This window comes from Filicampus tigris, chromosome 13 (assembly GCF_054856515.1).
Source record: "Filicampus tigris isolate MCC_2025a chromosome 13, RoL_Ftig_1.0, whole genome shotgun sequence".
NCBI classification, from domain to species: Eukaryota; Metazoa; Chordata; class Actinopteri; order Syngnathiformes; family Syngnathidae; genus Filicampus; species Filicampus tigris.
The window spans coordinates 8184568-8199897 of NC_141229.1; the positions used below are offsets into that span (position 1 = coordinate 8184568).

At 41.3% G+C, this 15330-nt stretch overlaps 1 protein-coding gene across 1 annotated transcript in view; it reads right to left on the reverse strand.

The window, feature by feature from the left end:
- The window catches only part of rps6ka1 (ribosomal protein S6 kinase a, polypeptide 1), a 52878-nt gene that overhangs the window by 26349 nt on the left and 11199 nt on the right, over nt 1-15330 (reverse strand). Inside the window, exon 2 of the mRNA XM_086048831.1 lies at nt 4363-4407. Within this exon, the coding sequence (XP_085904957.1) occupies nt 4363-4407 (45 nt within the window). The remainder of the gene's footprint in view (nt 1-4362; nt 4408-15330) is intronic.

A 15330-nucleotide genomic window follows, 5' to 3' on the forward strand; every position in this document is an offset into this window, starting at 1 on the left:
AACTTTGACCGAGGGAGGCCCATTTTGTTCACTTGGCTCCCGAAGGAGGAGAAAATCTGGATGAATCTGGATCATTTCTTCTTCCTTTTAGCCTAATGCCTGAACCCAGAGGTTTAGGGTTCAAAATCTTGGCTCTGAAGTAAAACCACCGGTTCATCCGTGTCCTTGAATTGAAGTGTATGACAAGCCACTGCACAGCATTTTATGTGATCAGATTCTGCTCCAAAACAAAAACTACATCACTGAACAACAACGTTTCACTTTTTTTAGAGTGACTTCTTTTTAAAAATGTATTAATATAAAGCGTTGTTATTTTTATACTTGCAAATGAGAAGATCACTAACAACCTGACTCTGGAGAAAACTGGATAACAACAACTCGATCAGATGATCCCTCCATCAAAACGCCTCGGCACAGACTGCTTGCTGAAGACGAATCTATATGATCTGAGAAAGCCCATTAGTGGAAAAAAAAAAAAAAAAGTCTGATGTCATCAATAAAATGCTTCTAATTCATGTTTTTAATAACGGCAACGCTAAAGAACATACTCCTAATCCCTTCAATGAACCATCAGCTAATTGGTTCGAATTTTACTGGCTTGATTTCCTTTTATGACTGCTAGCAGTGCTGCGCTGTTCAGAGAAAAAAAGCTCTAAAATCCCCACAGTGCACTCACTTCGGCTTAGCGGCTAAACAGACAAACAGCAAAAAGACAGTCAGCAACAAGCTGGTGTGGACATAACGCAGCACCTCGCGGCTAGAGAGCAGGACGTTTTGCCCCAGAGTGACATGAAAAATAGCAATGCCTCAGTGGTCGCAGGAAACTGCGGCAAGCACGCCACAGGCATCAAAAGGAATGAGATGCGCTAACAAACAACAACAATGGAGGAGAGCGAGGGTTTTCAGTATTGATGCGTCAAAAAGGATCAAAGAGGAGACTGAAGGAAAACTGCAACAGGGCAAAGGCACAGAAATGGGGGAAGCTAATGTTAGCTTGGGTGTTTATTTATGTAATTTCTCACCGTGCATGCTTAACAATGTGCCGATGATGACGCTGACCAACTAACGAGCGACCAGCAGAGGCTTACGTCACCCATATGGTATCGACTCAGCACATTTGAAACCGCAACATTCCAGGTACCGGAACATGGACCTGAATGAGCGAGTGTAAAATCTGCAATAGCACATAGAGAGCTGTTACATGTCTTAAGACCTCAGACTAAAATCTGACAGCTACTGCTGAAAGAAACTTATTGGAAAAGGAACCGAACTTCTACAAAGACTTAAAACATTGACTTGTAAAACGGTGGTCCATGAACAGCGGTTGGAAGTCATAAAAGTATTAATATTTTGTTATTGTCCTTAAAGGGGAAGTCAACCCAAACATATTTTTTTTTCAAGAATATGTTACCAGCATGGCCGCTCCCTGAGATGGCTAAAAACAGGTGGATTTTGCTCTGTTCCATAAAAGCAATATCAATCAGAATGCCCTGTTTCAACTAGTGGACCTGCATAGAAAATATTCTTGAAAAAATATGTTTGTGTTGGCTTCCTCTTTAAGTTGATTTTAGTATCTGTACTTGACTGATTGATATAATGGTTGATTGGGAGCATGTGGACTTATAAGGCGGAAAAAAACAGGACAGTAACAACATGGAGGAAGGAAAGACAAGGTTCTTAACGATGATGGTGCAAAAGATTGGGAGAAGCAAGATATTCCTCTTCTATGGTCTTAATAATGAGCATTGTTTGAGGCTGTTGGATCTAGGAGTGATTCGTGGCCAATGTGTTGTCTTGTGCCATCATAAGAATCACCTGCTTCCGGCCTTCAAAAATCTAAATCTAAAAAAAACCTCCATATAATGTATGGGTTTTTTTTCAGTTATTATTTGCTGAAAAAGCATTTTTTTTGTTTTTAAGTCAAAAACTGAATAAATGCACTTGAATTTAAGGTTGGATTTTCCCTTTTTTTTTTAGCTTTTGTTCATATATTATTTAGACAAAAATGGAATTTATTACAAGTTAAAGAACACATTTGAACCAGGGGTGCCAATAATTATGGAGGGAAGTGTATTTTAAGTGCAGAGATGTTTTTTTCCTCATATTCTTCAATTTCAAACAAACGTTACATACTTCTATGTAAATTAAGAGTCTGTGTGTAAAGTCACAACCTTTACTACACAATCAGATCAATTTACTAAATTGTATTAGCTTGCCGATCAGCCCGTATAGAAACCAATTCCATGGTCCAGTTCTGATAAAAACATTGCAATTAATCCTTTCCAAGGCCGCGTCAATGTCCTTGCTGAGAAACAATCCCATTACATTGTAGAAAGTCAATCTCCCGGTAGTAGTATCGAATGCAAGATTCAAATGAAGTTAAGCAGAATAAATCGCAGGCCCAATTATTCAAGTGTTGTCCAATCAATTAGCGCATGTAAGGCATGATTCCAGGAGTACCCGTCTGTATTTTAACAATATTGAGAGGGTGTTGCAATGCAGGAGAGCACATTGGAAGTAAGCTATCAGATGTGATAAACTAAAGTGTGCGTAGTAATGATTTGGACCGGCGCATTTCCCCGTGTACTGACCCCATCAAAGGATGTCAGAATAAAGCGAACGGATGCCAGACGAGCTTCGCACACACTCTCCGACTCCATTCAGTTCACAAGGACTGGACACAAAAGCGAATATGAACATGGTGCCCCTGCAGAATAACAGGAGGAAATAGGATCGTGTTCCAAAGGGCCAGACAATAATGGAGGCCGGGGAGAAGAAAGGGGGAAAAAAAAAAAAAAGGGCTGACTCACCCATTCTTTGCGAGTACTGTGCAAGCCTGTGCACGTTTGTGATGTGATCGTACGCTAACAGGAGAACTGAGGACACGGAGCAGGAGCTATAACTTCAATGCAGTGACCCTGATGTACCACTGCATCACTATTGAGCCTTCAGTAGGAATTAACCCCGTCAGGGTTTTTCTTGCATTGGAAATTTGGACACAGTCACCTCTGCCTAATTTCGGGCTACCTCCAATGTTCAGCAAACATTTAAAATGGGCTACATTCAGCCAAGTTAAAGTTGACAAGCTTTGCCGCTTAACTCTACACACATAGTATTTTTTTACATTGAAATTTTATCAAACACTTCATGTAGAATGGTGCCTTGAGGTATGAGTTTAATTCATACCGTGACCACACTCGAAACTCGAACCACTCGTACCGCAAATCAACTTTCCCCATTGAAATGAATGACATTGCCATAGTCCATTCCAGACTCACTCCCAAATTAAAAAAAAAATTGTAATGTGTTTTTTTGATATAATAAGAAAAACAGCACTCTTTAATATTGTCTATATAAAAACAGAGTAATTGCAAAATAAATTGAATGTAAAGTAATTAAAACAGGTTTTGACAATTTTTGCTTCAATTCAAATAACATTGTACTGCTCCCTCTGGTGTGCCTTGGCCACCTGCATGAGGGCGGCATAAGAGACTTACAGATATACTGTAAATCGAGTCTCCTCAGTAAGGCGATGCATATAGTCGTTCTTCGCGGAGGATAATATATGCCTGTGAATATTGTTGCATTACCTGTCTACATGTGTTGCCCCACAATTGTGTTCAAATATTCGTTTCTTAAAGTGTTATAACACCCCACATAGATGCTATTCATTAGCCCATCTATGGCAAACTGCTTGAAGCCTCTTTTTTGAAGAATTGTCCCCTACCTGCCAAACTGCTGCTTGTTGCGAATTGTGGTCGGTTCAGTGCCACCATACAGCACTCTTATCTCAAAGTTGGACTCTCAAGTCAAAGAAAAAAAAAAAGATTTTTATGAGTGACACCACACATGAAGAAAAAACAATTTAGAAACTACATTCTTACTGCTCTTATTGTTTGTGGTATACTCAAGATGACCAGCACAGCACACTGCACACACAGCGACAATCACAAGTCTCCTCCCCTACACCAGATGCCTGTCGTAATACCAAGACTGACCTATGAGAGGCAGCATGGTGCCAAAGGGCAGCCTGCTGGAAAATACAAAGAAAGAGAAGACACTAGGCTAACTGTAACGACATTGTGGTTGGAAACGCTTCTCCTCAATTTGTATTGAATGAAAAATTCAGGTATTGGAATTGGAAAAAATTCAACACAAATAGACCTCTTAATTGGCAATCCCAATGATTGCGGGCGATTACCGTATAGATGTAAATACAATGTAAAACAAAGATAAAGAAAAGGAAAAAAAAAATCTGTAAGTATTAGCTGGCCATAATTAAATGCCGCAGTCCAAATGTCTAATTAGGTGGGTGTTGAGATGCACGTTTAATTAGTTGAGCGTGTGTGGGCATGTTCCTACCTTGACAGCAGGTGTGACTCCATCCTCAGCAGTGCTCTGGCCATTCTGTCAAAGAGAGCAAAATTAAGAAAATTGTCAGCGTCTGTGTGTGTGTGTGTGTGTGTGTGTGTGGATAGTGCACAGAGCGTGCACATGCATTCAAAGGGAGCAGACAAAGAAGGAACACGAGAGGGAGAACATTTGCAAGACGACGTGGGCGGCACGTGTCCGCCGTAACACTTTGCTCCTCCGCTAACGCGGCTGCTAATAATCTACAACCGACACAAATGTGCGTCCTTCGTGTCCTGCCTTGCAAATGATCTGTGGTACAATGTGTTGTATGCACAGAAAGACAAAAAAAACAAAACTGAAAAAAGCAGCTGGTGGTCTTGACGTTGGCAGAGCACAAACGGGTGGCAAACCTTGAAAATAGATAAGCAGAACCTTCATTCTCTTTCCTCTTAAAGCTCATTAAGTTTACGGTTTGAGATAAAATTTCCCCCAAAATATCTCCCCACTGATGGGATATTGTGATTTTCTAGGAGTGTTGTAGATGTTGTCATTTGAAAATGGAAACACTGCCATAAATGTTTATAAATAGTTTAACCCATATACATATACATACATACATACATACATACACAAGCAATAATCTATGATCAAAGTTATCTTACAAATTACCTTTTAAAAATTCTTTCACTACATACCCAGGCTAAACTAAGCTCCTCCCCTTCATGCATAACTTGTCTCTCAGTTGAGATATGTCCTTGACACCAATTTTTACTAATTTTCTACTAGCCAAGGCATCTTGTGGCATTTCAGAAAGTCCTCAAAAACATGAATAGGTGATATCATATTAGAGCAGTAACCCCCAGTCAAAATGTTTAAATCTCAACTTGACTTATTTTTATCCTCTTGCATTTATTCAACATAGGCCTGTATTGTTGCCATACACCCCCCCCACGCAACTACTTTTGTCCAGCATCAACCAGTGATTCATTGCCATCATTGTTGGAGATGATAGCCATCAGTCATGTGGATTACTGAGCAGAAGAGATGTTTACTGGCTTGATTAGGGTCGGTTTCTCGTACTTCCTGGTTTGTTCCCGTTCCCGTTGGCTTGGTGTGAGTCAACTTTTTGGCCGGTGATTTGGATCTTTTCTTTTATTTCATTCCCATCAAATGGTGCAACTTGACAAGAAGGAGCACAGAGTGACTTTTTTTTTTCTTTTTTTTTTTTTTATTACTGTGGTTACTTTTGCAATAACGTAGAACTGCATCCCGTTCTACGAAGAATTCTTGCTTGAACTGTGCCCCTGTCAATCAAAAGTGAGTGTTGGTGTCTTTATAAAAGTATACTTTTTAAAAACGCTCTTGTATTGTATGTCTTTTGAGCTGGTGTGCCTAATATTGGGACAAGCAAGAAATGAAAAACACTCCTGTTTTACAGCAGCAAAGTTGACATTACCAGCTTATGAGAATATATGAAGTATGTCAGAAAAGTTCCTGGACTGCTGTCGGTCATAAAAGATATAATTCAAGTCCATCAATCCCAGTGTTGATAAAATTGATAAATGTAAATGTGAGAGGATTTTAAAAATAATACACAGAGCAGACGCCAAAGATGTGTTGTCCGGTCACATTTAGATCAGTTGAAATTGGTTGGGTCGCAGCCACCCCGAGAGAGACGTAGCGGGACGTCACAGACTGCTGACTCACGACATTTTAGCGGCGACTTTGCCGCTTTGCTGCCTCTTCACATTTGGGACAAGAGCAGTTGTTTACTCTTTGTGGGGCTCATCTTGAGAGGGTGACTCATGCGCTGTTACATGTCCAACTATACACAGGAAACGTCACTATGCGCATGAAAACTCAGTGTTACTACAGTTTGTAAGTGTTGCTTGCGCTAGGGATATTTTGTTAATTAACTGAGGTGACATTGTACCTCTCGAGACAGCAGACTAAATAAACAGTACATCTGCCGTTTGCAACCAAGTAGTGAAATCCCCTTTTGCCACAGCTGCTTCAAGAGCATTAATCAACAATCAATTGAACACAACTGAATGAATTCTTAACGATCATTAAAAGTAGGTACACATTTAGGGGTGTAAGCCGCGCTAATCGTCTTTGGCGATGTATCACGTCTTAAAGCATGTATCACATGCACAGATATGATGTGCTGCCCCCAAAAGCGAAAACACAACCAATGCTATTATGCTTTTGGGGTGGTTGTGTTTTTATTCACACTCTGGGGCTGGTAGTGGGTGCTAGCCTCGTCGAAATCGGCTAGCTTCACCCTTGTTTGTCATGATAATGAAAGCCGGACTCTGCTTTAGTCCTGTGGTAGAGGGGTGAGAAGTGGTTCATTTGCAGTAGGCAAAATGCCCTCCCATGTTAAATAGCGATACTAAAAATACAAAGTTTAAGTGTACTGTCTTCATAATTCCTTGGCCATTATAACGAAAAGTTATGAAGTTACCAGAGTACTGGGGGGGGGGGAGAAGCATAGGTCTCCTTTGATAAAGAAATGAATTACATCTTGGATACTTTTCACACTGAAATGTGACTTAAAACATGTAAAATTGCTTTGTCATTCTTTCTGCTCCCAGCTTTCTGCTCCCATTTTGGGCCAGGATCGCCTCCCTCCTGGTGAATTCCGCAAATTCCACAATTCCACTTTTACTGCAGGCTTTCTGGGTGCGAAAAAAGAGAAGTCACTCCAACCCTGAGCTGAGACTTAATTAAAGACACGACTATGAGGGACGTCTCTCAAGCCATTTCCTGCAGGCACAAACGTAAAACTCATTGTCATCACTAAATTAACTTAAATTAACTCCAGTCAAGACATTAGTGTCCTACAATGACGCGCAACGCTGTAACAGTGATGCTAAAAAGAGAAACTTCACCAGAGATAAATAAACACCACACGGTCAAATACTCTCGCATGTGGCAACACCCTGAATAACAAGTGCACTTTTGTCCTCTTCTTGTGGGTTGATTTTCATTAACAAAAGGGGCGAACATGAACTCTTTCACATCCTCTGTGCCCTCTTCCTTCTCCTGCTTCCTGTAGACTGTGACTGTGCATGGTATGGCAAGCAGTCAACGCGATGACAAACAGCGGCCTTGACAAGCAAAAGCTAAACAAGAGTGTGAGACGTGACTCGTTTTCTATAGTTTCTTCCATGCAATTAAATGCATTTTTTTAAAAAAGTGCTTATTTTGATGTATAGGTGTTCACTGGCTGTTAAATTGAATTGGCTCGGAAAACTGGCACTTTGCAGACCTGCTCATCGGACTTTGAACGAGGTGAGTCCTTCAGCCATGTAAGCTCTGGGAGCCATAAAGTGAGGCCACGAGGAGTGATGGTGATGATTAAGCAGCAAAGTATAGACCAACTACAGGAATATTTGAGGGTAATTTAAAGAAACCAAGAGAACGTCAGGAAGGAACAATGTCAGAGTTCTTACAGCAGTATTTGTGATGCACCACAGACAGGGTCAGGCGAAGACGCAAAAACATAAAGGTACAAAACCTTATGTTAGATTCTCAGTCACCCAAAGTCATTCTAACCTGCAAAAGCTGAATCGAGGGAACTGGGCTCCTCTTGGTTGAAGTTTCAACATTTATTGATTATCCAAGTGGAACTAAAGGAACATTTAGGGTGAAAGGCCTTCAACAACCAAGAACAGTGCAGTTGTCTCAATTCAAAAATTGTCGATGGAACAAGCAGCATCAACTTGTTCTTTAGACGCAAATTAGTTCAGGGCACTCCATTTTTCCTCAATTGCTTTAAGACGTGACAAATAGGCAATCAAATTCACACAATCGACTCAATTCATCAATGACTTAATCACCTTGCCCATCCCTAATACAAAGAATATTTACTAGACCAAGCCCTAACACAAGGTGTCCATGTAAATCCACCTATTCAAGACCTCAAAAAAGTTCAGCTCGGGTCGCCATGGCAACGCTACAGATGCCACTTTACTTCGTAAATGCCAGTGTACCATCAATAGAACCTTGAAGCCGTTAGGGCTAGGTGAAATGTCTACACGCACAAGCACGGTCCTTTTTATTTAAGCCTTGACGACAAGGTTCTGCGTGTACATGTACAGTATATGGTCAGCAGTCCTCCCGACACTGTTCCTTTGACACATTCAATCTCATTAGCCGCGCATGGCCGATCCAAGTGGCCCAGTTAATCGCGACGGCGCTCCCCTGGGCTTCCTCAACAGAGAGCGCAGGCATGCGCGCAACACGAGCATATAAACAAGGCTCAACACATTAATAAGCAAGGAGGCCTCGCGATTAAACGTGTGGGAATTGTACCGCGCAAACATTTGTCCAACAGGAGGACTTAACAGGCGGGAAAGGAGAACTTTTAATTCCGCGCAGTACGACTGTCTGGTCATAAAAAAAAAAAGTCAACAAGCTCAGCGCACCAGCGCTGTTTGCGTTGGTTAGATAAATCTGTTTTAACAACATGAAACAGTATCCGGGCAACAAGAAATACAATGAGCACTTTTAGCTGGTCTTTGTAATCCTAGCCGATTTAATCGGAGAGTATTGATAGAAGACCACTTTGCTGTTGTCCCTAATTCCACGAAATGGACATCATCTATATTTATTCGCCCTTTTAGGCTAAGGTTTCTGACTTACTCCCGCAAGCAGAAGGGGTAGAAAACTACACCTGAAATATTTAGTATTAGCTTCTAGCAAAACGTGTCCGTCACAGATGCCCTCACTATAATCACATTGTTTAGTTCTTGTTTTCTTTTGCCAACTGCCCACACTGCTTTTTTTTCACAAATATTCCATTTACGCTATGTCAGTTTTTAGGGTAAGTGACACGTTTGAAACATTAAGGTGGTAATCACGCATCAAATTGAAGAACCCTTCGGAAAATTGCCTCATGATCTTATGGGTAGGTAGTTGTAGTTGAAACTTGTCTATTCAAGGCAATCGTTTACCACACCATTCGTCATCCGTCAGGGTACCCGTCCGCCATTCGTCAGTCCGTAATTTGGCATGACGAACTGAACTGTAATCGTCAGTCCCTCAGTTAGTACATCAGAAGTCCGATGGTCCGTCAGTCGGTCACCACAAAAAGACGTCAGAAAAACGAACGTCCGCCAGTGACGGACTAACGGTCCGTCAGTGACAGATGATTAAACTGACGGATGAAAACTCACTTCCGTCATTCGTCAGTCCGTCATTTTTAAAAGGTATCCCGTCATTCGTCAGCAAAACTGGCATCCGTCGGTGACGGACTGACGGGTCGGTCCGTCGGTCTGACAGAATGCCCACCTCTGTTTGTTTGTACCTTCAATTATGCCAACCAAAACATACCTGACATTTATGTTTTCAGAAGTGTATGGTGTGGCTTTCTACAGATGTGACTTTAGAGATTTAGTTTTCCCTGCATAACAGTCAACACTACTCTACACTTCAGTACTGTTTGAACTGTGAAACTATCTGATGTTCAATATGGGCTCTGTCAAGGTGTTGGTAATATCACGCATTCTTGGATAGAAAACACGGTAACAAAGTCTCCTGCATCTTGAAAGGCATCTGGTAGTGAACCTGAGCGCCAGAGAAAGATCCTGACCATTCAAAGGTAAAACCTGAATATGCTTTCGGACCAATGGAGTCATGCGGTCAATTTTATTGAGAAGACTTTCTGGTTTCCTCTCAACATAACAACCGCCTATGGAGCTTTAGACTACAGTTAAAGCATGCGTGAGTTTTTGGTTTTATTTTATGGTCTGTCTGTTTTGTGGATTTTCACCTATTGCGGGTAGGTCTGGAAAGTACCCCCCAAGATAAACTCGGGTTCACTGAGTTTGTTTATGGAACTGTATGACGAACCGGATCAAAGCTCTCAGGGTCTAGGTAGGTTTCCCGCCCCTTTCTTTAAACCATAAAGGTCTAACTAAACAAGGACATTTTTTTTATTTTTTATTTTTTTGCAAAAGCGCCGTGTTATCGCATGCCTTCCTTCACTCCCACAGTCTAGCTCAGGTGTTCCACAGGTCACACCCAGATTAGCTGCACTTAATCCTGCGCGAGAGATAAAGGCACGAACTTGCACACACTCGAGTGCTCGGCTCGACGGTGATAGCAAAAATGGCACACTCTTGAGCTTTCGACCCTCCTTCTTTCTCGACGAGGCCAGAGAGATTACATAATAACCCAAAACAGCTTCAGTCGGTTCCCCCCTCACTCTCTGGCCTGCTATATGTAAATATGAATCCTCTTAAATACGCACTTCAACATTAGCGTGGGTGCAACTAGATTGAAAGTTTTAGAGTAGAATCGAAAGTTTCCGTATTTATGTGGTCAAGATCTAGTAGCAACCGGGACCTGTGGACAGTTGAGTGGGCTCATTGGCAGGATCATGACAAATGCCAGAAGCCATTGCAGGTGGCGCTGAGTCACTGGTTGAAGCACACCGGTGGGGATGATTGGTCCCTCTTTATCAGCGCTGATTCACTCTGGATCACAGACGTCATTCCCCCACAGGAATAAAAGCACATCATCAATCAAACGTTTTTATAACTCCTTCCTCCTGTCTCCTATCTGCGCTTTTTGATTCAGGTATAATCATAAATTAGGTTTTGATCCACGACTTAGCTGTTTCAAGCATGGTGGACCAAGAAATCGATAGGATTCCAGCCTTGACATTGAGGAATTATTCGTAAAAGGTTTGAAGGAGGGGAGCTGCATATGCTACCTGGGTACTTGCTCTGACATGAAGAAATAAAAGACTGAAATGTTCCATTTATTTTAATTTGACAGCACTGATTCCAGAATGGATTTAAAAAAAAAAGTTATTGAATTACTTACTACTATAATGCCATACTACTCTGAAAAGGCCCAATCTCATCTCATCTCAAAAGCCAACTAGGGGTCAGGCCCGGTTAATACAGTGGACCGCCATAATTGGGGTGGTGGGGGGTTGATATGTGATGCTGCCTTATAATTGTCATGAAATCCAAAAAAGACAAATGAGCGGGAGTTCAGGTGAAAAAAAATTCAAACAAGCAGGGTTTGCAGAAAATAATGGGGCATATCATTAATAAAATTGGCAAATAGGTGAATTTGTGAAAGCCAAAACGTGAATATGGAGAGTCCATTGTACTCGGATGGGAGACCGGCAGGGAATACCACGCCTCATAAGATATGAGAGCAAGCCAACCCAACTGGTGCCAGGTAGACCCTGACGAGGAACATGTACATGTGTGCCGACGTCAGCTACCTCGACCATCTTGAATAAAAACCTCCAACCTTGAAAGACTGAAAATTGTGATGACAAGGAACCTCAACAGCCAAATGGACCTGGACCAGACCTCAAAGTATCCCCACTTACGTATTATAAGCTATCATGTCACAGCACTGCATGTCGGCCCGCCCTCTCATTTCGTAGTTAGCCAACAAGACCACCCCATCTGTCTCATGGTCCAACATGCCCGCTTGGCATGGAACCGTTAGCTCACTCTTTCTGCTCAATCGCTCACGGGCCCGAGGTGTCTCCTTGGTTCTAGCAAAGTGTGCAGTGGCACAGTCGCTCAGGCCGAAATGGCACCGATCCCACTTTGAATGGCAGTGATCAAATTTAACACAGCTTGGGTGATAATGAATGCAAAGCGGAGGGGGTGTCGTGTAGTCCGATGAGAGAAAAAGCACCGTTTCTTTTCATTGTTAAATAAAACTGCACGTTCCCACCCATCAATCATGCAATAAAAAGGCAGGCAATTACACTTGGCAATCGTTGCAGGGTCAGCGCTAGCATCTGTGCAGAGGCGCTGCTGACAAGTGGCTGGGACAAAATCAAGTAACAAATCCACAACAACGTGAGAGGGTGACTCATTTTGCTGACAGTGTCAATGTATAATATGGATGCATTCATCCAAACTCATTAACTCCACTTATTATCTAGTAGTCATATTCATGTATAGTTGGCGCCCCACTGCAGATCTAATCGCAGTTATTGCAAATGTCATTATCAAGTGCATATATGTCGCTACCCGGCGTTTTATAGTTCGCGCCCCTGCTATTTTTTGCAGATTTTTTTTCAAGCGATCATTTTTAAAGGGTTTTGACAGTGTACATCTTTAGTGTAATCCCTTCACATATGGGAAAGGAGAGCCACAGTCACTGTTTATTGAAATTGAGTTTAACACAATGAGCAGACTCATGCAGGAGCTGTTGTTGGCCACAGCTCACACCCAGACACTCACATATAGACTCACTGGTGTCACATGCCACCCCACCAGGTCCCATCTCTTAAAAACATGCATCTAACACACAGACACTAAAGTACGCACAGTATTTTATATATATATATTTTGTATGCGTGCTTAAACCAATTTTTACAAGAGATTTTGAAAACTGTGTTTTAATCCATTTAAATGTGTTGAATGCATGAGGATGGGGTCATTTAATTTAATTTAATTTAATTTCACTACATCAAGCATCCATGTAAAGTCATCACACACAGGCATAATGCTGCTATTTTCCATGCTTTTGCTTACATTCGCATTTAGCAGTCATCATCACTTCTAATTTGTAAAAATATATTATGTATGTATGTGTCATTTCACTGTTTATTCATCTTTATTACATACAATGCAGCTGACTATTCTTGCTGCTCTTCATATGATATGCACTTTTTGTAACATGTACAGTCTCTACTTATTCAACTTATTCATGTGGTTCTCTGCAATCATTCCAATCAGTATCCTTGCCTGTTGCTGTACGTACATACCGTAGATATTTTCAAACACTTAGATGTGAAATCATGAATTTTTACTTTGTTTATTATTCCTGTGCGCTGACCTTTGGACAACCCCGCTGTAGTCTATTTTGGCTTTTTATTTATATTGTAGTAAGCGAATGTCCTCTGTGCTCTTTGTCGCATATCAATTATATGGTGATATAATGCACAATTCTTTCTTTTAGTAAGTTTGGATTCTGTGGAGGAACCAAAATGTTTAATTTGGGATGACAAAGTGAAGGGCAAATTAGTCACAGACAGCAGCATGTCCACATTTAATCAGAGAGGCTTTTTAGGCTAAAAGATGGAGATCAACTTCTGAGACCAGGATGTCCCTTTCCTATCAGAAAGGCCATCTAAGATAAACGACAGATATCAACTTCCGGGACCAGGATGTCCCCCCTCCTATCATAGAGGCTTCCCATCGACAAATCAATCTTCACCGTAAAGAAGACTGAGGACATTGCGTAATACCGTGCCCACAAAAGGGGGAGATCAGAGACAGAAAGCATGAATATTGCATATCGCCCAGCGCTTGATGTAGCAGATTCCTGCAGCTGTTCAATTGTATGGTGTCAATGACATTCTACAGGTTGTCAAGGTGCAGGTGTCAAAGCACACTTGCACTTACTGTCGTTGAACCTCCAAAAAGATCAAATGTGGATCTCAACAGTGGACATTTGTCAGGATGACTAGTTCAAAGTGTGCCTTGACTTACAGTATGGGCATGACTTGCACAAACAACATTGTTTTAAACAGAGTGGAGCTAGTTCACAACTTTTGACTGAAATTCCAGCTAAGAAACAGACAAAATGAGCAGAATCTGTTTGACATTGGGAGGAAACTGACAAACATGGGGAGACCGTGCAAACTGCACACAGGAAGACCGTAGCCTGGATACGAACCCACGACCTCTGAACTGTGAGGCAGATGTGCCAACCAGCCAGCCGCCTCAAAGCAACCAGTTGCTCGTCGATTTGCGTCTAGCAACGGCACCAGCTTTAGTGAGCTTCCTAATTGGCTATCGTTCCGTTTCAAATCCCACTAATTGAGTAGGTGGCTTTACAATTGTTGGACCAGACTTTTCTGAACAGATAGAGGAAGGAAACGTATTTTCTCTCTATATATAATTTGTCAGAATAATCTTATAGAGACACCTGACAATCTGGCCTCTTCTGATTTTGATCAGAAGTGGTGGAAAATTGTCAAAATAGAAACCAATTATCGTATGGTGCGTGCCCCGCATAGTCTCCACACTGAGTTATCTTTTACACACTGCCCGAATCTGATATACATCAGCTATGCTTGTTCCCCTGGAGAAATTCATTTTGCGGAGCTGTCGCACAGTGGAAAAGTGTACGTCCTGTTAAAAGCCACTTCTCTGGGCTTGGAAATGCTCTTGAGTTGAAGCGCCAAAGTGGAACATTTCCAAATAAAGATACATTTGTTAATAACTGATGTGAAGTGATGAATCACCTCCTTTAGATAAGAGTACAGGGTATAAACAATTATGCTGGGGAATCCATTAAGACTTTATTTTTGCTCCAATTGCCAACCGCTGGGAGATGATCCGATTTCACTTACCGGTAATTGGTCTGAAAATTATTATTTACTAAAAACAATATATCTTTGTTAATCTGTCCATGCCAGCGAAGTCAGCTATGTATCGTAGCAGACACGAACAATTTAACGCTCTAAAATGACAGAAGGTACAGAAGGTAACCTGTGTATGTACTGTATGTCCATTGGTTTCCATTCTTACAGTAGAATAGGTCATGCCTTCCTGCAAGTATATCAGCTTTCTGGTCAACTAAACAAGCCAAGATTTTACACTGAATTTTACACTATGTAAATTTGTGAGTAAAGCATGTGCCTTTGTTCAATAGAGGATAGGAAAATACTGGTGTTATTGAGTCACATTTTCATTTTTTACCAACCGTTTTTGAGTCATGAAGGAAAAATCTCACGGAACAAACACCACCAAAAAGTTACAAAGTATATACAGTATATGCTGAAATAATGATAATGTAATGTTGTTGTAAAGGAATGGGAAGTAAGTGTGCCTGTCATTGTAGGTCGATAGCATACACATAAATAGATTATCTCTGGCACGTTAGTTGAGAATCACTGTACTATTCAACGTGATTTTTTTTTTCTTTATCATTGTCACATTAGAGATGGTATTTCAAAGCAGCGGAAGAGGAAGGGGA